General features: G+C 36.4%; 1 protein-coding gene across 19 annotated transcripts in view; it reads right to left on the bottom strand.

The window, feature by feature from the left end:
• Window positions 1–25060, bottom strand: part of Trim37 (tripartite motif containing 37) — a 260965-nt gene that overhangs the window by 160683 nt on the left and 75222 nt on the right. For 18 of the 19 annotated variants that reach the window (XR_011704892.1, XM_071603113.1, XM_071603112.1 and 15 more), the window contains exons 18-22: window positions 19982–20176; window positions 12627–12938; window positions 10444–10572; window positions 9947–10136; window positions 7813–7931 (exon numbers count right to left, since the gene is read on the bottom strand). Coding sequence is in view for 17 of the 19 variants with exons in the window: in XM_071603113.1 (XP_071459214.1) it covers window positions 7813–7931; window positions 9947–10136; window positions 10444–10572; window positions 12627–12938; window positions 19982–20176 (945 nt within the window). In the remaining 2 variants the exon portion in view is untranslated. Of the gene's footprint in view, window positions 1–530; window positions 658–7812; window positions 7932–9946; window positions 10137–10443; window positions 10573–12626; window positions 12939–19981; window positions 20177–25060 lie in introns of all 19 variants that reach the window. The other variant, XR_011704893.1, reaches the window with a different exon arrangement.

Below are 25060 nucleotides of genomic sequence, written 5' to 3'. Positions count from 1 at the left end.
AGCAGATTTTAATTTCTTTGGAAAATTACCCACAACCAGTTGATCTTCAAAAGAAAAATCCTATAGAAAGTTATTTATTTTAGCAAGATAGTGATCAGAAAACTTGAAAATTTTTCTGCTAAAAATTTTTATAAATACTTAGATAAAATACAGACAGAACATTATTTTAACAAATAGTCACATTTAAAAGACAAAAGGGGCCAGGCACAGTGGTGTACATCTATAATTTCAGTAACATGGGAGGCTGAGGCTGGAGGATCCAACTTCAAAGCCAGACTCAGCAATTTAGAGAAGTCCTGTCTCAAAATAAAAATAAAGAGGGCTGGGCATAACTCAGTAGTAAAGTGCCATGGGTTCAATCGCCAGTAGCAAAAAATAAAACCCAAAACACAGGAGGTAAATTCACAGGCATGAGAAACAAGATAAGAATAATACTGGGTCAGATGCTACAGTTATCCTGGAGCGCCCAGTGCAAAAATTTTTAACATTCCTTTGCCAGGGAGGAGGGTGGGACCCAAAACTCTACTCACCATAGGAAGGGAGTTGCAATTGGGACTAAAATTCCAGCTTGGAATTTTTTTTCTTAAAGAGATAAAATTCTGGTTATGTTGCCCAGGTTGGCCTCAAATAATCCTCTTCCCTCAGATTCCCCAGTAGCTGGGCAGTAAAAGTAAAAAAAAAGATTAATGAACTTGCAGAGTTGAAGAAATTAATGAGAAACCAAAATTAATGAGCATACAGGCAGATGCTACTGCATCCAGCAGAAAACTAAAATTCTTATTCAAAAAACAGATAAGAAATAGTCTGTATAAGGTAGGCTCTACAAAGAGAGCAAAAGACTTAGAATTCAAACCCAATTTATGCTGGGGACTTTTAATTTTTATTTCTTGGTGGTGCTAAGTTTTGAGCCCTGTCCTTGCAATTGCTAAGCATGTACTCTAAAAACTTAGCCTCTAGCCACTAGATTTGGATTTAAATTTGAAGTAAAAAATCTTAAGAAATTAACATAAAATTATTCAGAAGCTAGTGTTATTTAAATACAGCAAAATATTCCCTGGAGGTTAGGTTCTAGATAAGATGGAGTGGGTACATTCCAACTTGTCTATTTCACTCAATGCATCACTAAAATCTAGACAAAATGCATGGCATAGCTATTTAAGGACTCGGAAGTAAACAGGAATAGGCATATTGGTGGAATCAAAATTTCACTAACAAACTGGAAGATTCAAACAAGCCCCGGAGTCCAGGACACAATCCAAAATTACTCAGCATATGAAAAATCAGTACAAGATAATAAGAGGGCTGGGTATATAAAGCTCTGGGTTCAATCCCCAGTATCAACAAAAAACAAAGATAATCAGCAAATGACACAGAGATGACACAGGTGTTGGAATTATCTAATGATGACTTTTAAGGGAAGATAAAAATGCTCAAGAACACCCTTGACACACATCAAACATTCTCTGAAGGTAAGCTTCCACAATACAGATCATAAGAATTCTGGGGGGTAGAGGTGGGGGTCTGAAAAAGAATGCTCCAAAGTTAAAAGTTTAAGGCTAACAATCTACCTGAAGAAGAATCAGGAGATATGGAAGGACAATGCTGTAAATTTTTCACTAAGTAGAACAAAAACCTGTAAGAGACTACATGATTCTAGTTAACTTTAAAGGGGCAGATTTTTAAAAGACCTGGGCTTGGTGGCACCTGCCGTAAATTCCAAGAACTCAGGAGGATTCCAAGATTAAGGCTAGCCTCAGCAACCAACTTAGTGAGCCTCTATTCTCAAAATAAAAAATAAAAAGGTTTCAGGATGTAACTCAATAATGGTTTAAAGTGCCTCTGGGTTCAATCCCTAGTAACAAACAAACAAACAAAGAAATAAAATGAAATGTTTTGTAGAAATGAAATATTAAAACTAAAATATTAATATATGGTTTAGGCAAAAGTAAAAAAAGATTAATGAACTTGCAGAATTGAAGAAATTAATGAGAAACCAAAAGAAAAATAAGTTTAAAGTATAGAAAAGACTTTAAAAAGGGATCAAAAGGAATGCTCCAAATTGTCTTGATCAGAATGATATAGCAAAAACAACAAAAGAGAAATAGACATGAAGAGAAAAACGGCAGAAAAAAACTTAAAGGATTCATGAAAAACATTCTGAATTAAATGAAAATAAAAATATCAAAATTAGTGCTAGGTACCTATCACAGTTCTTAAGGGGAATTCATAGGATTAAATGTTGCAGCACACACCTATAATCCCAGAGACAAGGGAGGCCTAGACAGGAGGATGACAAGTTCAAAGCCAACCTGGGCAACTTAACTAGACCCCTCAACAACTTACTGAGAACTTTCTTTAAAAAAATATTAAAGGACTGGGGACGTGGGGCTGGAGATGTGGCTCAAGTGGTAGCGCGCTCGCCTGGCATGCGTGTGGCCCGGGTTTGATCCTCGGCACCACATACAAACAAAGATGTTGTGCCCGCTGAAAACTAAAAAATAAAAGATTAAAATTCATTCTCTCTCTCTAAAAAAAAAGGACTGGGGATGTAGCTCAATGGTAAAGCACTTCTGGGTTCAATCCTTAAGATCAAAAGAAAGGAAAAAAGAAACAGTGTTAACTTAATGACTCAAGCTTCCAGCATAAGGAACTTTAGAAAAAGCCGATGATGTAGCTAGTAGTGGATAACTTGCCTAGCATGCACAATCCCAGACACCACTTTAAAAAACCCAAACAAACAAACAAAAATCTAGAAAAAGAACAAATTAAATTCAAAGTAATTAAAAGAAAGAAAAAAAACAAACAATGAAACATGGTCATTCTTTGAAAAAAAAATCAATAAAATTAAAAATACTAATAAAACTGAAAAGCCTCTAAGGCAAACTCATTAAGGGGGAAAGAAAAAAAAAAAAAAAGCTACAGTTTTTTTCCTGGATATTAAAGGACAATAATGGAAACATAAACAACCATGCTTAGGAAATCAGGAATAGTGATAAAATAAACAAATTCTTTGATACACAAAAATATCAAAGCTCATTCAGAGAAAATAAATAAATCTTGAATAAATATTAAAGAAATAGTTTGTGATTTAAAGACTTCTAACAAAGAAGAAGCCCCATGTGACCTTACTGGTGAAATTTGTCCTCTTCTGTTTTGAAGACAAATTTGGGGAGTACTTCTCCCTTAAATACGGAGAAGACAAAGACTAGATGACTGAAATCCTCTCCATCTTCATCAAAGAAAAAACAAAAATCTTTGTGCTCTTAAGAATAAAAGGGCAGGGGGGCCAGGGTTGTGGCCCAGTGGTACAGTGCTTGCCTAACATGCATGAGGCACTGGATTCAATCAGGGCTGCCACTCTGAGGGGAGCTAAGTGAGACTGACAAAGTGAGACTGGCAAAGCTGAAGATGGAAAAAACACCCCATGAATTCTTGATGACATTGAGCAGCTAACCCAAAACTGCCCCACCAGTTATGCATGACTCCTTGTTGGGAGAGTTCTTTCTGAATCAAGAGAGTTAGCTTTCATTATCATTTAAGTTGGCTGCTTTACTTTTTGGTAACTTTTGCTTAAAATATTATAATAAATTATCCTAACAATTATCCTCCCAAGAGTCAAGCCATCACACTTTGTGTGACTCATTTCTCTTAGCTAGGCTGCTAGCAAGATTTTTATGTGGTATGCCAAGTCTTTTTTACTCTGGGTAAGTGTTTTGCACACCCCTGACTTAAAGAAAAGCTATGTGTGCTACTGCAGCAGGAACTTACAGCCTCGAGTTTTACATAGAACAGGAAAGAAACTAGCCTACTTATAAAAATTCTATAGATTACCAACTGGGGAGGGGGAGACTTTTCAGTATCAGAACATTAAATAGAAGATAACTAAAACAAGCTTGTCCCATATGGTCCCAGTTAGAAAGGAAAAGGCCTGTTTATGGCTGTCATTTCTAAGAAAAAGTGTTACATTTTACTGACACTTGAGAGACTATTTTAGTAGTCCGAAATTCCTAGCCAGTAACAAAACAATGTCTTACTTTAAAGTTTCTTCAGATAGCTTTCTTTTCAAGAAAGTGAATAACCCACAGTGATATGGCACAGAACATTTTCTCTATGTACTTGGCACAAATAAAAAGCTTGTTTTTTTCCTAAATATGGATATAAGAAAATCCCACTCAACTGTCTACCAAGACTTTAGGTGTGAAAAATAAAGGTTTCCTGAGAACCGGCTGCTGCTGATGACAGAATAATATCCACAGCAGTGAGCAAGGCCCTACTCTCCTCTACAAAAAAAGCAGATTTGTTCATGAAGCTATTTTTGTCTACTGTACTCCCCTCTTCCAGCCTCATCAGTTAGTTGTTTTCTTATTGTCTATCCTGGGGCTCTAGTGGTAAACAAGCTATTTAGATACCAATGAACTTCAAAGGTGTATAGTTCTGTATCACTTGTTTTCATTAAAAGTATTTTTATTGGTTCTATATCACTTTTGATTTGCATATTTACAGAGATCTTTCTAAGAACTCTTAATTGAGTTCTTAGAGCTTTTTATCACATTCCTTAAATGAAGATAAAACGTGTTATTGAGGAATGCTGAGCACTTAGCTCTAAATCCCATTTGAATAATCAGGTGCTTTAAAAAAAAAACTTGGAAAATATACTGCAGATCATAAATTCAGCCATCCTAAACACAATCCTAAATGTGGCCTATATATACCTGTCTCTACTTTTGGATAAGCAGTAGATTCACTTTAAATATGAAATAAAGTGGATGCCAAGGGGAAGTGGTGCATGACTATAATCCTAGCAAGTCGAAGGCTAAGGCAGAAGAATTGGAAGTTCAAGGCCAGCCTTAGCAATTTAGTGAGGCCCTGTCTCAAAATAAAGAACAAAAAGAATGACTGTGGAAGTAGTTCAGGGTAAAACGCTCATGGGTTCAATACCCAATTTTTAAAAAAAAAAAGAAAGAAAGAAAGAAAGAAAAAGAAATTGATGTCAAATACTTTGTATTTTCCATGCGAACTATCTATTCACACACAAAAAAAAATTGCTAAGATAATGTTTATGAGTTGGAGGCTGAAATTAAAGAGGTTCAAGTAGTCTCTCGCCTAGATTATTTAACAAGCTTAAGTTTTCCTGTCCCTAATTCCACACACCCCTTTCCCAGCTACAAAATCCATTCTCCATACTGCAACCAGAGTAAAATTTCTAACCACAATTTTATTGCATCACCTCTTGCTTAAGAACCAAAGACAAAGGCTAGATTCTAGCTAAGGCAAAGAATATATAATTTATTCATGATCTCGCCTCTACTACTACTCTGTCCTCATTTTTGGTAGTCTTCACTTGGCTAATTTTCACTTATTCCTTTGGGTGAGCTTTCCAAGGGTACCTAGGGACTAGGTCAGTAGAGAGGTGAAAGTTATGAGCACTGACTCTAGGTTTAAATTTCACCTCTTTCAATGAATAATTCTCTGACTTTGGGCAATTTAAGTTGCACCTCTAGGCTTCACTTATTTACTTGTAAAATCAGGATAATAAAAGTAACTACCATGCAAAGCTATTCTGAGAACAGCATAGGATAATAACGGTAAAGTCATGAGCAGTCTTGGGAACATAGTAAGGACTTAATAAATGTTATCTTCGTTTATTATTATTATTGCAACGTACCTCTTCTTTGAGCTCCCTAAATACCCTTATCACAGCACTCATTATTCTGTATTATAAATAACTACTAGCTAGTCTCTCCAACACTTAACCAGTGGTTTTCATTGCTCTCCCTGCTCTATCCCCCACCACACGCATCCAGCGTGTGTGAGAATTACAACTTGTTCTCATTAGTAACTGTGGCACATTCTGGCAAGTGATGCTCAAGGAGTATCACCCCTAATTGAGTTATTCAGTTTAACTAGTTGGAATAAAGACGATTTTGCCTCTCAAGGAATACTTGGTAAATTCTTTAGACAGTTTGGGTTGTAACTGGACAGAAGTACTACTGGCACCTAGTGGTTAAAAGCTGAAGAAGCTGCTAAAGTATCCTACAACACAAAAAAATAGCTTTCCTATAACAAAAGAATTATGAGATCCAAAATGTCAATGACGCTGAGATAGAAGAACTCTGATTTAGATAATAGATTCAGGACTATTTTACTATCAGCATCAAATACAATGTCAAGCAAATTAGAAGCATTGCATAAAATGATGTATGAAAAAGATTAGTTTATAATCCCAGTACATGCTGTAAGAATTTAATATGCTACAATTTATAACCAGTGTATAAACACATGGAAAGCAACTAATCTCCACAGGTTCTTTATAAAGATCATAAGTCATAATATATTCTTAATGTTTTAACAATCACCACATCAATTCACAAATCCTTTCCATTTAATCTCTTCTACTGAAATACTGCTGTCCACTGCAGGAGCATCATCTAAGAGGGAAAACAAAGATGGGTGCAATGACGCATATCTGTAATCCCAGAGACTCTCCAGGCTGAGGCAGGAGAATCACAAGTTCAAGGCCAGCATCAGCAATTTAGCATTGCCCTAAGCAACTCAGTGCAACCTTGTTCTACATTTGTCAAAATAAAATTCAAAAGGGCTGGGGAAGCACCCCTGGGGGTTCAATTCCCAGTACAAAAAAAGAAAAAAGCACCACATAAAACAGGAAGACCAGGACATTTAATGTTCTTTAACTGAAACCTGAGAGTTCTATCACTTACAATTCTCTCACAGGGCAGCTAAATGCAGAAGTTGGAACCTGTATATATGCTTTGAGCTACAACGCATCAATCACTGAAATTCAAGTGAGTGCAAAGGGGAAGGTGACATTTCTACTGAGAAATGAAAAAAATTCAATGCCAAATATTAAGAAAGCTGACATTCTTTTCTGGTAACATACAAAAACACAGCAAAGGCAATACACATAGCCTTATTTCACATACCTTCTGTCACCTAAAATAACAAAATGTCTTCTATACTTTTAGATTAAGAATAATGAACTTGGAAGAACATGCAAAAGAAATATTAGAATGTGTGACAGAATAAGCTGGCAGAGTTGAGGCTGATGAACATAAGGAATTTTAAAAATAATTAAAGCTTGGGGCTAGGGTTGTGGCTCAGTGGTAGAGCGCTTGCCTAGCACACATAAGGTACTGGGTTTGATACTCAGCATATATAAAATAAATAAATAAAATAAATCTACAATTTAAAAAAATATTTAAAAAATAATTAGAGCTTGGAATGCTTCTATAAGAAAAGCAAAGTAGGCTGGGGATGTAGCTCAGTTGGTAGAGAACTCACCTACAATGCATAGGTCCTGGGTTCAATCCCCAGCAATTACTCCCATCCCCCACCCCACCCTAAAAAAGACAAAGCAATCTACAGACATCAGTCAAGACTGATTTCAAAAGACAAAGATTTAAAACTTACTATTCTAATTAGTTACTTTTGGGCACATGTTTCTTATAAGACTGTGAACATATCTAATTCATACTTGCATACCTAGCAAAAATTCAATGTGTGGCATTGTATTTATTGATGGAACAGATGAACTCTCTGTAGATTTTCCTCCTGTAAATGACTCTTTTAGTCAGTTACATCCTTCTATTTAGTAAATTATCCATTTTGCCTTCCACTGTGCTTAATGTCCTAGTAAGTCAAAATCAGTGGTACAATGAATGTTATGTTCAGATCAAAAATGTCACATAGATCTCAGTAACATTTTTACTAAACCAACCACTACTTACCACCACAGTTACCACCACAGCCACCAAAAGAGTCAGTATTTCTGCTTTCTGCCTAATTATGCCTTACCTTCATCAGGGGCAGCTGAAGCTCCTTCAGGTATTATAGGTTGTAATTCCCCAGTTTCAGAATTATTTTCCAAATCAGACATGGGCATTCCTTCCAGGCGACCTCCTTTAGCATTAGCCCTCAAGAAGGGAGAAAACAACTTGATATTTTCACATAACTAGTAACTGAAACAATATCTATATTTACTTCTCATCCTGAAATTGAGCTCCCAAACGAGTATAGGGCACATGCACTAATGTTGAATACTAAACTTCAAATTTTATTTGTAAAATTTCATTAATGATTTACAATGAAAGATTATGAGGTGGTCAATTGTATTAATGTAAATTCCTGGTTGTGATACTGTATTGAAACTTCTGCAAAATGTTATTGACGAAACAGAGTAAGATATGCAGAATGTCTCTGTATTATTTCTTTCAACTATGTGTAAATTTATAATCAATTAAAAACAAATATAAACAATAGTTCTAAATAATATGTTCTGACTAATATGTAAATAGTTTAGAGACAGTACTGAGAAAATAAGGTAATAAAAAAGTTGTACCTGAGTCACAGTTGTTCAAATATACATCAAAACTGAGAAGACACAAAGTAAGAAGAGCAGGGATGTGTGTGGGCATGGAATTGGAAAACTAGGCTGATGGGAGATAAAGATGAGAAAATTTTCACTTTTTTTCCCCCTTTCATTTTGGATCACTTAATATTAGTATTTAAACTATTTGTTACACAACTCTAAATCAAGGAGGGAAAAATGCTGAAGAGCACCCATGTAAACCAGCAGATAAAATTCACTGTAAAAGGTGAATTATAGGGTTGGGGTTGTGGCTCAGTGGCAGAGCGCTTGCCTCGTACATGTAAGGTATTAGGTTCGATCCTCAGCACCACATAAAAATAAAAAAACAAAGGTATTGTATCCATGTGTAACTAAAAAAATACTTTTAAAAAAGTTGAATTATAGCTAGCTGCAGGCATTTGTATAGGAAACTTGGGGGGTGCTATGTTCATGTGCATTTAATCTTGATAACTAAAAGCAGATACAAATACCTCTGTAACAATATATTAAAGCTAGTTGCAGCTTTAATCTAAAAGGAATATATAGGTAGGTAATAGGGAAAACACCAGTAAACACCTTTCTACTTCTGAAATGTGAGCTTGAAAGAAATGAAACTACCAGCTAGCCAGACACAGTGGTGTACCCTGTAATCCCAGCTATTTAGAAGGCTGAGGCAAGAGAATCACAACTTTGAGGCCCTGGCAACTCAGCAAGAACTTGTCTCGAAATAAAAAGTAAAAAGGGCTAGGGAGAAGAAGAAGAAGAAAAAAAACCAAAAAGTGGGGGTGGGGGGACTGGAGATGGGGCTCAGTGATAGAGTGTCTATGTTTAATCCCAGTACTGAAGTAAGCTTCTTGAGTTGAATGGGGTTATAGGTGTGGGAAAACATGCCCACCTCAAAATTCTTTTCAAAGGCTCCAAGATAGAATTAGTCCATCATTTAAATTCAGAAATGTATTTAATATATATAGAAAGAGATCAGCAGATGGTTATTTATGACTCATCTCAAAGTTTAACTGACATGGGATGTGAAATTTGGTTTCCTCATAGAGAAATAAAGGTATCGATTACCATATATCCTTTGGAGAAATTTCAACTATAAGTTTTGAAGATGCTTTCATAGGATAGTAAAAAGCTTAAAGTAGAAAGTAAAAGTTAAAAAGTAAAAGTAAAAAAGCTTAAAGTAGAAAAGCAGTGTTAAAATAAGATTGCTGGAAGTGCTCTGTTCTATACATGAGATAAACCTGTGATGCATAATAATATAGCCCATCAAAAATGTCTTTGAAAGGTGTGGAATAGATTTAAATACATACATAGACCCCTCACCAGAGTTCATTCAGGTTATACATCACTGTTATCCTAACTTCAGTGAAAATAAGTTCCAACATATTTAACTCGAACTTCTAGTCCTATTTCATCCCATTAAAAAAAAAGGAGATGGAAGCAGCAAGGTCTATAATTGTTTAAAAGTTAGATTTTAATGCAATAACTTTTTTGCCCATTAAAAAACTAACCAAGAAATTAATTTTGTTCATTATGAGGCAGACTTAAAGTTCCAAACAACAAAAGAACTTAACTTACCCCAAGGTGACCATTTTCCTTCTTTTCTCCACAGTGGGTAAGCCATTGAAAACTGCAACCACAACTGCATCTGAATCTAAAGTTTTACACTGCCTGTCTTCGGTTTTGGGCAGAATATCACTTATGATGCCATGTGTCAAGGCTCGAGGAGAATTGTGCCTGCTCCCAGACTGAGAGCTTCCTGGGGAGCCTTCAAAAAAGAAAGAAGGCAAATAAACATGGAAATTCTTAAATTAGTTTTCAAATGTACATGTAGCAAGATTTCCTAAACAAAAACATCAAGTCTTTCTGATGCCAGGTGCTTAAATAAAAGGAGTTCAGGATATACAGTTAAATGATAACATTTACTTAAGGGTCTGTTCTGTGGTGAGATCAAAAAGCTCCAAATACACCTAAACATTTTTGGTGCCTTTCAAGGTCCAAAGTTACATTCTAGTATCAACTTCCAATAACAGATATCTACCAATGAAATTATATTCTTAACTCCCCAAATTTACCTTCAGACAAAGTCTGACAATCTCCCTTTAAGCGGCTATTTTCCCCAGAGTCCACTGCTCTTCGAAGTGAAAGACTACCTGCAACACTGGACCGAGCTGGCTTGGGTGAATTATTCTTCTTATTTGTGGCTGCCAAGACATTTAGAAACATTTTTTGAATATGATCAAATAACACAAAATATACTACCTACTCAGTCAGAGAAAGGTTTAATTTTACCATGAAAGGAAGCTTTTCTGTCTATACTGTCCAAAAATAAACAGGGTATTTTTGTAGTTCTAACTAATTTATTTGAAATTCTATAACAAAAGTATTCCTATTTTATTGTTTATGGTGTAGAATCTTAACTTACATTAACCATGGACCTCACAAGAAAAAAATATACGTTTCTCAACAAAGAAACAAAAGTATAATCCCCAAATACTTGGAAATTGTTAAAATATTATTGGATTAAAATCAGAGCCAGGATTGGTGGCACATGCCTATGTGTGTCTAATAAAGGACACAATAAATGGTAGGCTGAACAATATCAAATTGCTGTTTTTGTGGTTTAAAAACAGTTGCACATTGGCAATTTCATTTGGTTCAACCTCTATTAATCAGCTCAAAAACAAAAGTGTGTAAATATGGAAATTTGATTTTTTAAAAATGAGTTTATAAAGAAGGGATTCTTTAGGCTAGGTAGAGTGGCATGTGCCTATAATTTCCGCAGCTCAGGAGGCTGAGAAAAGAGGATCAAAAATCAGAGGCCAGCCTAAACAATGTAGCAAGGTCAGCCTCAGATACTTAACAAGATCCGTCTCAAAATAAAAAATAAAACAGGCTGGGAATGTAGCTCAGTGGTAAACCATCTCTGGGTTCAAGTACCTGAAGAACTCCACTCCTCGAACCAAAAAAAAAACAAAAGAAAAAAAGAGAATGGATTCTTCAGAACGCATATTCCATTCATTTGGGGAAAAATAATCATCAAATTTAACTTGGACACCACCATATGTAAAACTAATTATATATGAACTCATTTCCTAAATGTAAAATAAGAAAAAAAAAGTACAAGAAAGTAGGCTTACTTTTATAAGCCTGGAGTTAAAAATGCCTTCCAAATAAAATAAAATTTTACATCTTTATGGTTACCAGGAGGAAAAATGGCAATGGGGAGATATATTTGCAAAATTTGTTAATAAAGGGCTTTCACCAAAGTCCATCCAAAAAGCAGTATTTTTTTTCTCTTAAATCAGTACATTGTTGGATAAAATCTGCCAATTTCTTGAATACAAGGTGAGACTGGGTATATTTTCAATTTTTTTTTTTTTTTTTGCCTTTTTGTACTTTTTGCACACCTGTAATCCAGCAACCCAAGAAGCTAAAGCAAGAAGATCTCAAATTCAAGGACAGCCTCAGCAATTTAGTGAGACTCTAAGCAACTTAGCAAGATCCTATCTCAACAAATAAAAAGCGCTGAGGATGTGGCTAAGTGGTTAAGGACCCCTGTGTTCAATCCCCAATCAACATAAAACTCAAAATCCTTACTGAGGTCTTACAAGACCCTACCTTATTTAAATCTCGCCTACTTTCTGACTCAATTTCTTACTAATCTCCCCTGTTTTATGCACCCTATTCAGCCAGATTGGTCTTCAACTCTTTCAACATGCAAAGTGAATCCTGTGCCAATAATTTTGCATGTTCTGATCTGTTTATCCAGAAAACTCCTTCCCCCAGATGTTTAAGTGGTTGTCACCCTCTCAAAACCTTCAGGTCTCAATTCAAATGTTTCCCCCTCAAATATTTCCTCTGGCTACCTTAATCAAAGTAACACATTCCTCATTTATGATACCCATCCCAATCCTCTGTTGTTTCTTTCACAGCAATCAAATTATCTTACCAAATCAAATTATCCTAACTTAAAAAAAAAAAAAAAAAAAAGCTTAATGTCTTATTCCCATCATAGAATGCAAGATCCATGAAATTAACGTTTTGTCCCTTATCAGTAAACAGAATAAGAAATCAAGAACTATTAGCTCTATTATATAATAAAAAATATGGAGAATTCAATTTTGGATGGGGGAAAAAGTCTGTATGTATTTGTTGTCTTAATTAATTTGAAGAGAGAAGTTTACATATTATTATCCTGAAAATAATCAGTCTTCCAGTTTCTCAAATAATATAAAGAAAGGAACATTTTACTTACGATTTCGTATGTAACAGCTAGCAACTGATGACTTTGCCAGGAGCTCCATTCCCAAATCCTGTAATCTGGTTCCAGAGTTTTCAATGCCACAAGCAGCCAGAGCTGCCTGGTCAGCAGAAAAAAGGTTCGTCTGCATATCTCCAGAAGCAGCACTGCTAGTTTTTATTTCTGAAAGTGTATTCTTTACATCAGTTTTCATATATCGAACTTCAGCCATTTGAGTTTTGAGTCTTTTTAACATCTTTAAATCAGAGGGCACTCGCCACATTGCCTGCTGCTTCCTTTGGTCTTTATCTTTTCGAGAATATGACGCTTCAGAGACAAAGGGACAAATCATGTTAATATAAATTTTAACATTCATGACATCATTTCATACCACAAATATATGCAATTTTGATGTGTAATAAAATAAGCTAAAGTGCTTTAGTTAGTATCAAAAAAGAAAGACATTAAATTGTATTATTAAGGATAGACACACACATCCTAACTTTATTCACACCTACAAAGTTGCAGCCGAGGCTCATTATAATCACACAACTCTCAAGTATAAATGCTGCCATACTGCTTTCTCCTTTATACTTCTCCACTTTTCTCAAATTCTCTGCAGTGTTTTTAGTATGTTAATAATTGAAAAAATGAAAAAGAAAAACCTAGAAGCCACTTTTGTCAAATCTCCCATACGTATGTTAATATGTGTGTGTGTGTGTTCTAACTGAATTTAAAAAGTCTGCTTCACTATTAAATATACCTGCTAAGTACCACAGAACATAATAAAAAAAAATTTACAATCACTAAATTAGGATAGTATTTTCTTTCTTCCCAGAGAAAATAACTAAAGTTGTTTTTAGTTTCTTCTCCCTCTACCCAAATATTAAAAAATACAAACAAAGGAGATATATACTTCTGTTATACTGCAGGAAGGGAAAGAGGTTAAAAAAAAAAAATGGTACCAGGGATTGAACCCTGAAGTGCCTAATCACTAAGCCACATCCCCAGCTCTTTGATTTTATTTTGAGACAGGGTCTCTCTAAGTTGCTTAGGCCCTCACTAAATTGCTGAGGCTGGCTTTGAACTTTTAATCCTCCTGCCTCAAACTCCCAAGCTACTGGGATTAAGCCTTTTGGTTTTCTTGTGATATTCTTGCCTCTTCTCTCATAATAAGACAACTGCCACAATTCCAGTTATCATGTATCATGGGACTATGTCACTAGCAGGAAGTAAAAGACAAGGTAGAGAAGAAACATTATTCCTGCAACCTAAAATCTTTTGGCAAGGCAGAGGTGGACTTCAAAATTAAGTTCTGAAGTAAAAGAACACTAGCCTGGCACAGTAGCACATGCCTACAGTTACAGCTACTGGGGAGGCTGAGGCAGGAGGACCACAGCTCAGAATTTTTGACGTCAGTCTGGGAAACACAGCAAGACTTGTTATTTAAAAAAAAAAAAAAAAAAAAGTCCACTGTAATAGTGCCTACCTGCAATTCTAGCTACTTGGAAATTTCTGAGACAGGAAAATCAAGTTAAAAACCAGCTAGGAGGATTTAGGAAAACCTTATCTCAAAATAAATGTTAAAAAGGGCTGGAAATGTAGCTTAGTGTATGTACTCTGGGTTCAAACCCCAGCATAACACAAAAACAAAAAACCCAAGTCAAATTAAAAAACAGCAAGCCAGGCACAGTGGTATATACTTATAGTTCCAGTAATTTGTGAGGTTGAGACAAGAGGATTCCAAATTCAAGGCCAACCCTAGCAATTTCGGCCCTAAGCAACTCAGTGAGACTTTGTCTCAAAAAAATAAAAAAGGCTGGGGATGTGACTCAATGACAAAGTGCCCCTAGGTTCAATCCCCAGTAAAACAAAACCTGGGGACCTACACGTAACCTACTAGACAAAAAACAAATTCCTTATTAGCAGAAGTGAAAAACCAGCTTAGATAATGCTACAAGAAGAAAAACACTAAAAGGGTGCCGTGGTTGCAGCTCAGTTGCCTGGCTGCCTGCTTTCCAGCTTGGGGGCCTGTCTCCTAGCAATCAGCCAGGAGGCAGTGCTGTGGGAAGTTGTAGGGCGTGTCTGCCTGCTTCCTGGTCTTGAGGCTGCACTTGTGGCTGGGAGGGCTCCTGGCAATCAGCCAGTAGGCGGTGATTCTTCCGCCCTCTGGACAGCTCCAGCCCTTCCCTTACAGACTATGGGGTGGGTGTGCTCCACCCCTCTGACCTTTATTCTGATTGGCTCCTGTGCAGTATATAAGCTGTGTGTACTTCCCTATTAAAGGAGATCCTGCTTTGACTGTTCTCCCTGGCACGTTTGATTGTCCTCCTGGGAGGGAGGGTTGGGGTGGGCGGCCAGTTGACCTTTACCTTTCTTGGCTCGTCCTGGTCTGGGCTTGCTTTTCCCCGCTTCTCCCCTGGTCAGGAGGAGAGGGGGGCTAGACACCGCGACAGAAAAACAGTAAAAGGGGGCCTTGTGGTAGAGCGTTTGCCTAGCATGTGTGAAGAAGTGGGTTCGATATCTGGCACCACATAAAAATAAAAACAAATAAAATAAAAGGTATTATGTCCATCTACAACAACAACAAAAAACCCTAAAAGGTCAACACTGTGGTTGGCCCAATAGCCACCACCCCCAAACCCCCCATCTCTGCCTTGCCAAAAAATCTTGATAGTAAAAACTTTGTTCTCCAGGTTGCTGGGAGGAAAAAGGTTTTTTTTCTACCTTGTCTTTTACTTACTGCTAGTGACATATTCTCGTGATACACGATACTTGGAACTGAGGCAGTTGTTTTATTACCATGACAGAAGAGGCAAGAAAATCATCCAATGCCCTGCTTCAATATACCTGATGAACCTGAAATCACCCACCTCCAGAATTAGCATGCATGATAATTAAGTGCCTTAATTATTTAAGCTGACATTTAGTAGTATTTTGTTACTTACAATTGAAAACATTCATAACAGAACATGACTAGAGATTTTAAAATGCCAGGATTTGGTTTCAGATCTATCATTTAGTTACTATAACCTTCTATAAATTATCAACTTCTTTTGAGTCCATTTGCTTATTCGTATAATGAAGGCAATATACAGCATCACAGTTGTTGGGAGGCTCAGAAGATTCAAAGTTTGTGAAAAAATACTCTGCAACATTGTTCCCATCTAGTCCATTATTCATCAAAATGCTAGAGAAGTTTTTTAAAGCCCAAATCAGATTATTACTTTTTGCTTAGAATTCTTAACATGGCATTCTATAGTAGTTAGAGAGGTACTGACATGGCACACCAGACATTCCCCTAATTCTACCTTATTTGTCAATGGCTTTATCTTCTACCTCTACTTCACAATGTAACTCTAGCTTTTGGAGTTACAGGTTGAGAATCCCTTATCCAAAATGCTCAGGACCAAGCCAGGCATTGTGGCGCATATGTAATCATAGCTACTCAGGAGATTGAGGCAGGAGGACCTCAAGCGTGAGACCACCCTCAGCAACTTAGTGAGGTCCTAAGCAAACTTAGCAAAGACTCTTGTCTCAAAAAATAAAAGGACTGGAATGTAGCTTGAACCCAAAGTGCCGTTGGGTCAATGTCTAGTACAAAAGAAAAGAATGCCCCAAACCAGAAATGTTTCAGATTCTGGAATATTTCCGCAGATTTCACCACATGGGCATTCCTAACCCACAAAACTGATATTCAAAATATGAAACCCAACATCATGTCAGTACTCAAAAAGTTTTGGATTTTGGAGCATTTCAGATTACAGGATTAGGAATGCTAAACTTATACTTGCAACTCTGATATATGACCCATGTTCACACCCACTTCCATTCTTTTCATTGCCTAGTCCCTTTACTCATCAGATATAATCTAAAATATCTCCTTCTTCAGACACCTGTACCAACTACACACCTCCTCACAAGTTAATTCTTACCTAAATTTGTATACTCTATAGATTATAGAGTAGAACAGCAATCTATAATCTATAGAGTAGAACAGCAATCTTATAGCTTTGCATGCTAAGCACCCATTTCTTAAAATCTACCACTAAGATATAGAGAAAACAAATCAATAAAATATACACAATTTAAAGGTGGATATTAAATCCCTTCATATTTTAGGTTAAAAATGTTTTCTGAACAAAATATTTGAGGCTCCCCCTCCCACTCCACATCTATATGGTCAAATAGGAAAATCTTAATCCATGTGGTTCTGTTTATTTTTACTATGAAATGATTAAGGATGGAGTTAGGGATAGAAGTAAAAATCCTAAAAGGTAAAATACAAAAAGACTCAGACAAACTCCCATGATAAGATAATAAGTCATAAACATTTACTGAGCCTGTCTTAAATGCTAGGCATTATAAAGGGCAGGGGATACAACAATGAATAAGATAAACCCCTAATCTTTACCCTCCAAAACTCACAATCCAACTGGAAAAAGTGAAATCAATTTCGGTACTACCTAAGTGCAAAGACAGGAAAGTGTACATTGCTTTGGGACTAATAACTAACAACTCAAAGTTCTCACTCTGCCAATAAGACTTTTTGAATGTGCAAAGCTATAAAGTTAATTAAAAGTGAATCTCATTGATACTTCTTTCACATCAGTTGCTTATGGCTTTCACAAAGGACAATTCTCCATAGCTTTTCCTCCACACTTCATATCTGTCAATGATGCCACCCTTCTCCTCGGCACCTAAGGTCCTTCAGTCCTCTTGATCACATTCCAATTAGTTACCAAGCCCTATAAACCCTGAATTCCACAAAATTTAAATAGTATCACTGCCATATTATAAGTAAAATCTTAATTTAAAATGGCCTCATTTAGTATTCCCTAGAGGAAGAAAGAATCTTTTTTTCTGGGGGTGGGGGAGAATCACACCTATAACCTTTGCATGCTAAGCACCCATTTCACTCTACCACCAAGCTATACCATATACCTCCCAAAGGGAAATTTTTATTGTAAAGAGTCTTAAAACTTTATCCCAAGTCCACATATTTTAAAGTATATGACTGAGTAAATAAATAAAAATGTATGAATTTGCCCTCTCTTTCTAGGAATGATTTAAATAAACCCCTAAAAAGACCCTCATTAAACTTTCATTTCTCATAGGTTTCTCAGCATTGTCAGCTTTCTAAAATATACTTTCAATCAACCCTTTCCTAAAATGAAACAACAGCTCTCTACTACCCACTATGAATAAACTCCTCAGACTAGCATGAAAGGCCTTCCACAGAATGAACCCAGCTTGACTTTCTAATGCTACTTAGCACATATATCTTAAAATCTGATTCAATCAGATTATTTGATACCTTTTAAAAATGCTCCTTTTAAAGCACAGTGGTCAGCAACTTAGTGAGACTCTGTCTCAAAATTTAAAAAATAAAAAGGACTGGGATGTGGCCCATTTGTAAAATACCTCTGGGTTCAATCCCAAGGACCCCAAACAAAACAACTCCCCCCCTCCCCCCCCACACACACAAAAACAGGGGCTTTCAGTTAGTCTGATACATAATTGATGTTCATTAACTTTATGTGTTGAAATAAAGAGTATATAAATGGACGAGGGAGAATAGAAGTTCACTGGATTAGACAAAGGAGAATGAAGGGAAGGGATGGGAGATGGGATTAAGAAACACAGTAGATATACTCAAACGACTTAAAATCAGCGTACTACAGGGACACAGCCACATCAATGCTTACAGCAGCACAATTCACAATAGCTAAACTGTGGAGCCAACCTAGATGCCCTTCAGTGGATGAATGGATAAAAAAAAATGTGACATATATACACAATGGAATTTTACTCAGCAATAAAAAAGAATAAAATCATGGCATTTGCAAATAAATGGATGGCATTGGAGAAGATAATGCTAAGTGAAGTTAGCCAATCCCCAAAACACAAATGTCGAATGTTTTCTCTAATATAAGGAGGCTGATTCATAGTGGGGTAGGGAGGGGGAGCATAGGCGGAATAGACGAACTCTAGATAGGGCAGAGGGGTGGGAGGGGAAGGGAGGGGGCAGGGGGTTAGCAAGGATGGTGGAATGTGATAGACATCATTATCCAAAGTACATGTATGAAGACACCATTTAGTGTCAACATACTTTATATACAACCACAGATATGAAAAATTGTGTATATGTGTAATAAGAATTATAATGCATTCTGTCATTTTTTAAAAAATCAATTTACAAAAAGGAAAAAAAAAAGAAAGAAAAGAAACACCGTAGAATGAATTAGACATAACTGTTCTATGTTCATATATGAATACACGACACATAAAACTCCACATTATGTACAACCACAGCAATGAGATCCTAATTAAAATAAGTTATACTCCATGTATGTATAATGTATGTCAAAATACACTCTACTCTCATATCCAAAAGAAATTTAAAAATTTTTTAAAAACAAAATACACAAAGAATCAAAATAAACCTCGAAGTCCAAGCAAGCCTTTTAACAAAGATAAAGTTGGATCTTTTTGTAACACTAGCTTTTATTAGCCTTCCCTCAGAGATGGGTTATTTTTATTTGGCTTCTATTACTCTGTTCTCTTGACTTTATTTCTGTCCAAAAGTTTCTACTTGGCTCATCTTTCTCACACTCAGTAAAAACAGATGTTCATTAGGATTAGGTACCTCCGGGCTGGGGATGTAGCTCAGTGGTAGAGAGCTTACCTAGCAAGTGCCAGGCCTTGGTTTGATCCCCAATACCATCTCCAACCGTATACATATAAAATGATATGTCCCTGGCTTTCTTCTCTTCTCTTCCTTCTTATTTAGTACTGAGGAACACCACAGCATGAATAAAAAGCTTTTTTTTTTTTTTTTTTCCTGTGTTCAATCTGGATACACATCCACTTGGAAGTTAGGCCTAAAAAATTTCATATGGACCAAACTACCAGGCACAATATAAATGACAAATCATTTAAAACCTTCTTAAAGGCTCTTTTTTGTCTTTCTTTGTGGTACTGGGGGGTAGAACCCAGGGGTGCTCTACCACTGAGTTACATGCCCAGCCCTTTTTATTTTTATTTTGAGAAAGGGTCTAAATTGCCCAGGCTGCTCTTAAAACTTGCAATCCTCCTGCCTCAGCCTCTTCAGTAGCTAGAATTACAGGAATTTGCCAATACACCTGGCTCCAGCATTTATAATTTGTTTTTGCAGATAATACCTTTGGGCAATAACAATAAAATAATGATTTGGTTGCTATAAATGTCATTCTTAAAAAATGAAAAATCAATCTGTGACAGAAATTCACTATTTTCCAACACTTAGATGAAATAATTGGAAAAAAATTCAACGATTCTCTTTTAGAGAGCAACAGAAAAAAGAGAAATTATTATTTGAATTATATTACCTGTAGGCTGCAAAAGTGAAGCAGGTGGGCGAGGCTGTAAGCCCCACAAATTATCCATACTGCTCCGGTCCTTAAGGTCCAACAAGTGTATTAAAATTAAAGGATCAATGTCTAATAAACTACTAGTAGCGGCAGAGCATAAATGTGCTCTTCTTGACATTCTGCTACTGGCACCCACATAACTGTGGCTATTACCTGCAAAACAAAACAAAAAGAGAGAGTGATGTGAAAATATATATATTTGCACAAATTTAAGTATTTGTAAAAGAAAAAGAGTAGTTAATGACGCTCGAATATATGTCTAGAAATCTCTTAGGATTTCATGTTCATGAGAAGCACAAGGAAACCAGACGGCTAGATATTTGTACACTTCACAGTGGATGAGGAGTGACTTCATTAGTACCCAGAATCCAAGAGCAACCATCAACCCAATCCTGCTTCTGTTTTTCTAGCCAATTACTCTCTCACTGGGAAAAAAAAAAAAAATGCTTTCCTTGTTGGTTTATATACTTTAGCTACTCCCTGTCCACATGTTCCTATCCTTTTTTAACTATATTCCCACAGTCATCAATGCCTTTAGCATCTACTTAAGTTTCCCTGAGACCTAATATTGTTACCATTCTGTACATAACATATATATGTATATGTATCTCATACATAACTGTGGAGTCTAACAAGTATATACAAAGTGATGGCACCCAAATGAAGAAACAGATTACTGGCATCCCTGCCCCCACGTCTCCTAAAATTGCTTACTACTCCTATTCCCCAAAAGTATCCCCCCCTCACTCCACCAAGCATTGGGGATGGAACCCAGGAGCACTGTACTACTGAGCTACATTCCCAGTCTTTTTCATTTTTTTATTTTTGATCACCCTGGCTGGCCTTGAACTTGTGATCCTCCTACCTCAGCCTCCCAAGTCACTCGGATTACAGGCATATACCTCAATATACCTTCATCCTAACCTAAACACATAATAAGGGTTTTTTTTTTCTTAAATATTTATTTTTTAGTATTGGACACAATACCTTTATTTCACTTATTTATTTTTATGTGGTGTTGAGGATCGAACCCAGGGTCTTGCATGTGAGAGGCAAGCGCTCTACCGCTGAGCCACATCCCAGCCCACATAAAAAGGTTTGCCTGTTTGAATTTATACAAAAATATTAACAGGGAACGAACTCTTATATCCTGCCTATTACTCAACATGCTTATCATATTCATCTATATTGCTATAATATAGCAGTTTATTTATCTTCACTATTGATGTGTAACATCCCAGTATATGAATATATCAAATTTATTTTTCTATTCATTGGAAAAAAATTAAGTTTCTTCTGGATTTTCATTATTAAAAATAAGGCCACCACAATTATAAACAGATAAGTGATCTTGAAGCTAATACAGAAAAGACATTGAACACCGCAAAGAAGTAAATGAATCACTGAATGCAGTGGCCTGTAATTCCACTGACTCAGGAGACTAAGGCAGGAGGATACCAAATTTCAGTTACCCTTGGCAACTTAGTAAGGTCCCTGTCTCAAAATTAAAAAGAAAAAAATGGGGAACGAATATAGCTCCCTTACCAACGTCTATTGCCAATTAGCTAATCCACCCATATTTGGTGCCATCCTTATCAATATTTTCAGTGTTGGTTTCTCATTTAGGAAAGATAATGCTCAGTCATTCTTATAATTCCAATGAACAATGCAGTGCCTGATGCCTACAGGGAACCCATTAAACATATGTGGAACAAGTAACTTAATCTTTACCTTAAAATACAGGTTTTGACTAATAACCTTACGAATTATCAGTTTTAGAAGTGTGTTCTATTCCTCAAGTATCATTATGTTTTATAAATCATATATGGCCAGCAAATAAAAACTAGAGTTTTCTTGCAAAGCTGGTTTAATGAGCTAATATTGTGGATTAGTATAATACCTACAAGCTTTTCAGCACTTTTTTTAAAAACAGAAGTTCTCTTTCCACTACATAAAAATAACTAATAAACTAAAAGCAATTCTTATGGGAAGCAACTGACTCAATAAGTGTTTCTTATTTCAAGGTATCTCCTTATTTGATACTGACTATAAATGAAATTATTAATACCATTTTATTTTAATATCTAGTAAATATGATATATCCTCACCAAAACTCATGCTGAGGTTTCATTCTTCAATATAGCAGTGTTGAGAGGTGGGGCCTAGTGAGATGTTTGGATCAAGGGGCAGAGCCCTCATAAATATATTAATGCTCTCAGGAATAAATTGTCACTCTCATGGGACTGGATTAGGTATTAGAAGTTAGCTATCTGTCACTGTGATAAAAATACATGAGAAAATCAATTTAAAGAAGAAAAGGTTTATTTTGGCTCAGAGTTTCTGTATAGGAGGCCTTGGGCCCATGGCAAGGCAGACTATCATGGTGGACAGCTTACAGCAGAAAAAAGCTGCTCAGATGATGGCTGCCAACAAGCAGAAAGAGGGAAATAAAAAGGGGTGAGGGCCCTCATATCCCCTTCAATAGCATATCCAAAATAAAGTGTAGAGATCTAACTTCTTTCTACTAGGCCCCACACTTCCTAGAAGATGTATACCACCTCCCAATAACACTACATCTCCCAATAACATTACAGACTGGTAACCAAGCCATTAGCATATAAGCCTTTAGAGGACATTTAAGACCCAAATCATAACACTGTGAGACCCAAACCATAACATTGCATTTGAAAGTATCTGCTTGCCCTTTTGCTGCATACCTTGAGTTGAAGCAGTGTTAGAGTCTTACCAGAAAATGAACTGATACTGGTGCCATTCTCTTCCCAGCCTCTACAACCATGAGCCAAAATAAATCCTTTTTATATAAATTAGCAAGTCTCAGGCATTCTGTTATCGTAACAGAAAATAGACTAAGACACCTAGTTTTCTCTATAAGACTGATCTCCTTTCTAACAGATGTTCTAACATCCCAATTCTTTAGATGACATGACTCTTTAGATGACTATAGTTCTGAAATACCATTCCAGGTTTGAAATGGACCTTCATAGCTAGCATGTAAAAAAAATAAATAAAGCAATTCCAGATTCTGCTATCTCATCCCAATTCAGTTTTTGTTCACTAACTTATTTTTTTTTAAACATTGTTTTCTTCTACTGGAGATTGAGTCCAGGGGTACTCCATCACTGATCCACATCCACAGCCAAATTTTTTTTTTTTTTTGAGACTGGGTAATGCAAAATTGCCAAGGCTGGCCTTGAACTTATGACCTTCTCGTCACTGGGTAGTGAGAGCTCTACTGCTGAGCCACAACCCCAGCCCTCCAATAAAGGCTTTTAAAGTAGAGAAATAACATGATCAGGTAATAATGAAAAGAAAGGAAAACCCTTCATTTAAACTCTTGATGTGGGACACACGATGGAGAAGAGCAATAAGTGATACAAAAGCCCACATGAGAAAGGCTATTTGGAAAGAGGCCTGAACTAGTAATAGACAGGAATGGGAGTAGATGAATGTATGCACTCTCAAGGAGCTAGAATCAACAGACGTTGGTAATATATTAAAGGTAGTTTGAAGGTGAGGAAGAAGTGAAAGATGTACTATCAATCAGTAAAATGATGACTACTGCTCAGACAGTTGGTAGAAAGGTAATGATTTGTCTGAGAGGTGCTCAGTCACTCTGAATTGCTACATGGGTCTGAATGTTATGGGAAAGATAAAGGCTACATGTACAACTTGGAGAGTAATCAGTATAAATGACTAAATACAGGTTTGGACAAGATCACCCCAAAATAAAGTGTAGAACAGGGAGAGTGCAGTGCTTTAGGTTGGGAGTCGAAATGGTAAAAAAAAAAAAAAAAAGAGGTCTTATTCAAGTATGCAAAAGAATATATGTCCTCCCCCCAGAAATACACTCAAAATAGGGCAACATAGGTGTTATCGTTCGAGTGACTCTACCCAAAGTCATGTTTAACATTCGATTCCCAAAGTAACTGCTGAGAAGTGTTAGGACTTCTTCTTAGGCCATAGGGGCTCCACGCTCATGAATAGATTAATATCTTTGAGAGATTGGGCTAGATCTCTTAAGACTGGATTAGTTACTGTGAGAGTGGGTTGTTATAAAGGGAAGGTTATTCCTCAAGTTTTAGACTTTCTCACATGCACTCACTTACCACTCTCACATACACTCCTGATGTGATGCCATCTGCCATGAGGCTCTAATAAGAAGCTGGTAGATGATGTTACCATGTTCTTGGACCTCCAAACATGTGACTTAAATAAACCTCATTTCTTTATTAATCACCTAGCCTCAGGTAATTTGTTATAGCAACAAAACTGGTAGAAGATTGGTACTGATAATGGGGTTGTTGCCATAACAATACCTGAAACATGGAAATAGATTTGGAAATGGGCAATGGGCAAAAGTTAGAAGAGTTTGCAGAAGTAGGCTAGAAAATGCCTAGAATGCTGTAAATAGAGTACTTTACACACCCTTGGTATGGACTCAAACAATGAGATTAGGGAAAGTTTGAAACTTCTTAGAGATTGGCAACATGATCATGATCAGAATGCTGTTAGAAATGTGAACAATAAAAGCCATGCTGATGTAGTCTTAAATGGAGAACTGTTTTAATGGAAACTGGCAAAAAGCTATTCTTGGTCTAAAGTAGCAAAGATTTTGGGTGAACTATGTCCATGTCCTAGGACTTTACTGTCAAGAGTGAGAACCTAAGGTATTTAGAAAAAGAAAATTTTAAAGCAAAATATTCCAAGAGCTTTGTAGGTACTTTTTTAACAGCATACAGTAAGATTCAGAAGCAAAAGCATGACCTACAGCTGGAATCTATAAGATGGAAGCAAAGTCTAAACATTTGGAAAATTCACAGCCTACCCTCCTAAAGAGTGACAAACGGTGTTCAGAAGGGATTACTGAGGGAATAGCTTTCCACTTGCACTTGCTAGACAGACAAACTCCATAAAATGTAGCCAACTGCCAATCATCAAGACAATGGGATAAAAGCCCCCAGGCCTAAGAGAACTGAATAGTTTCAGAAAATGGGCACTCTTCAAGGGCTTGCTGCC

The sequence above is a fragment of the Marmota flaviventris genome, chromosome 17, assembly GCF_047511675.1.
Source record: "Marmota flaviventris isolate mMarFla1 chromosome 17, mMarFla1.hap1, whole genome shotgun sequence".
NCBI classification, from domain to species: domain Eukaryota; kingdom Metazoa; phylum Chordata; class Mammalia; order Rodentia; family Sciuridae; genus Marmota; species Marmota flaviventris.
This window is presented reverse-complemented; position numbering and strand designations above follow the sequence as displayed.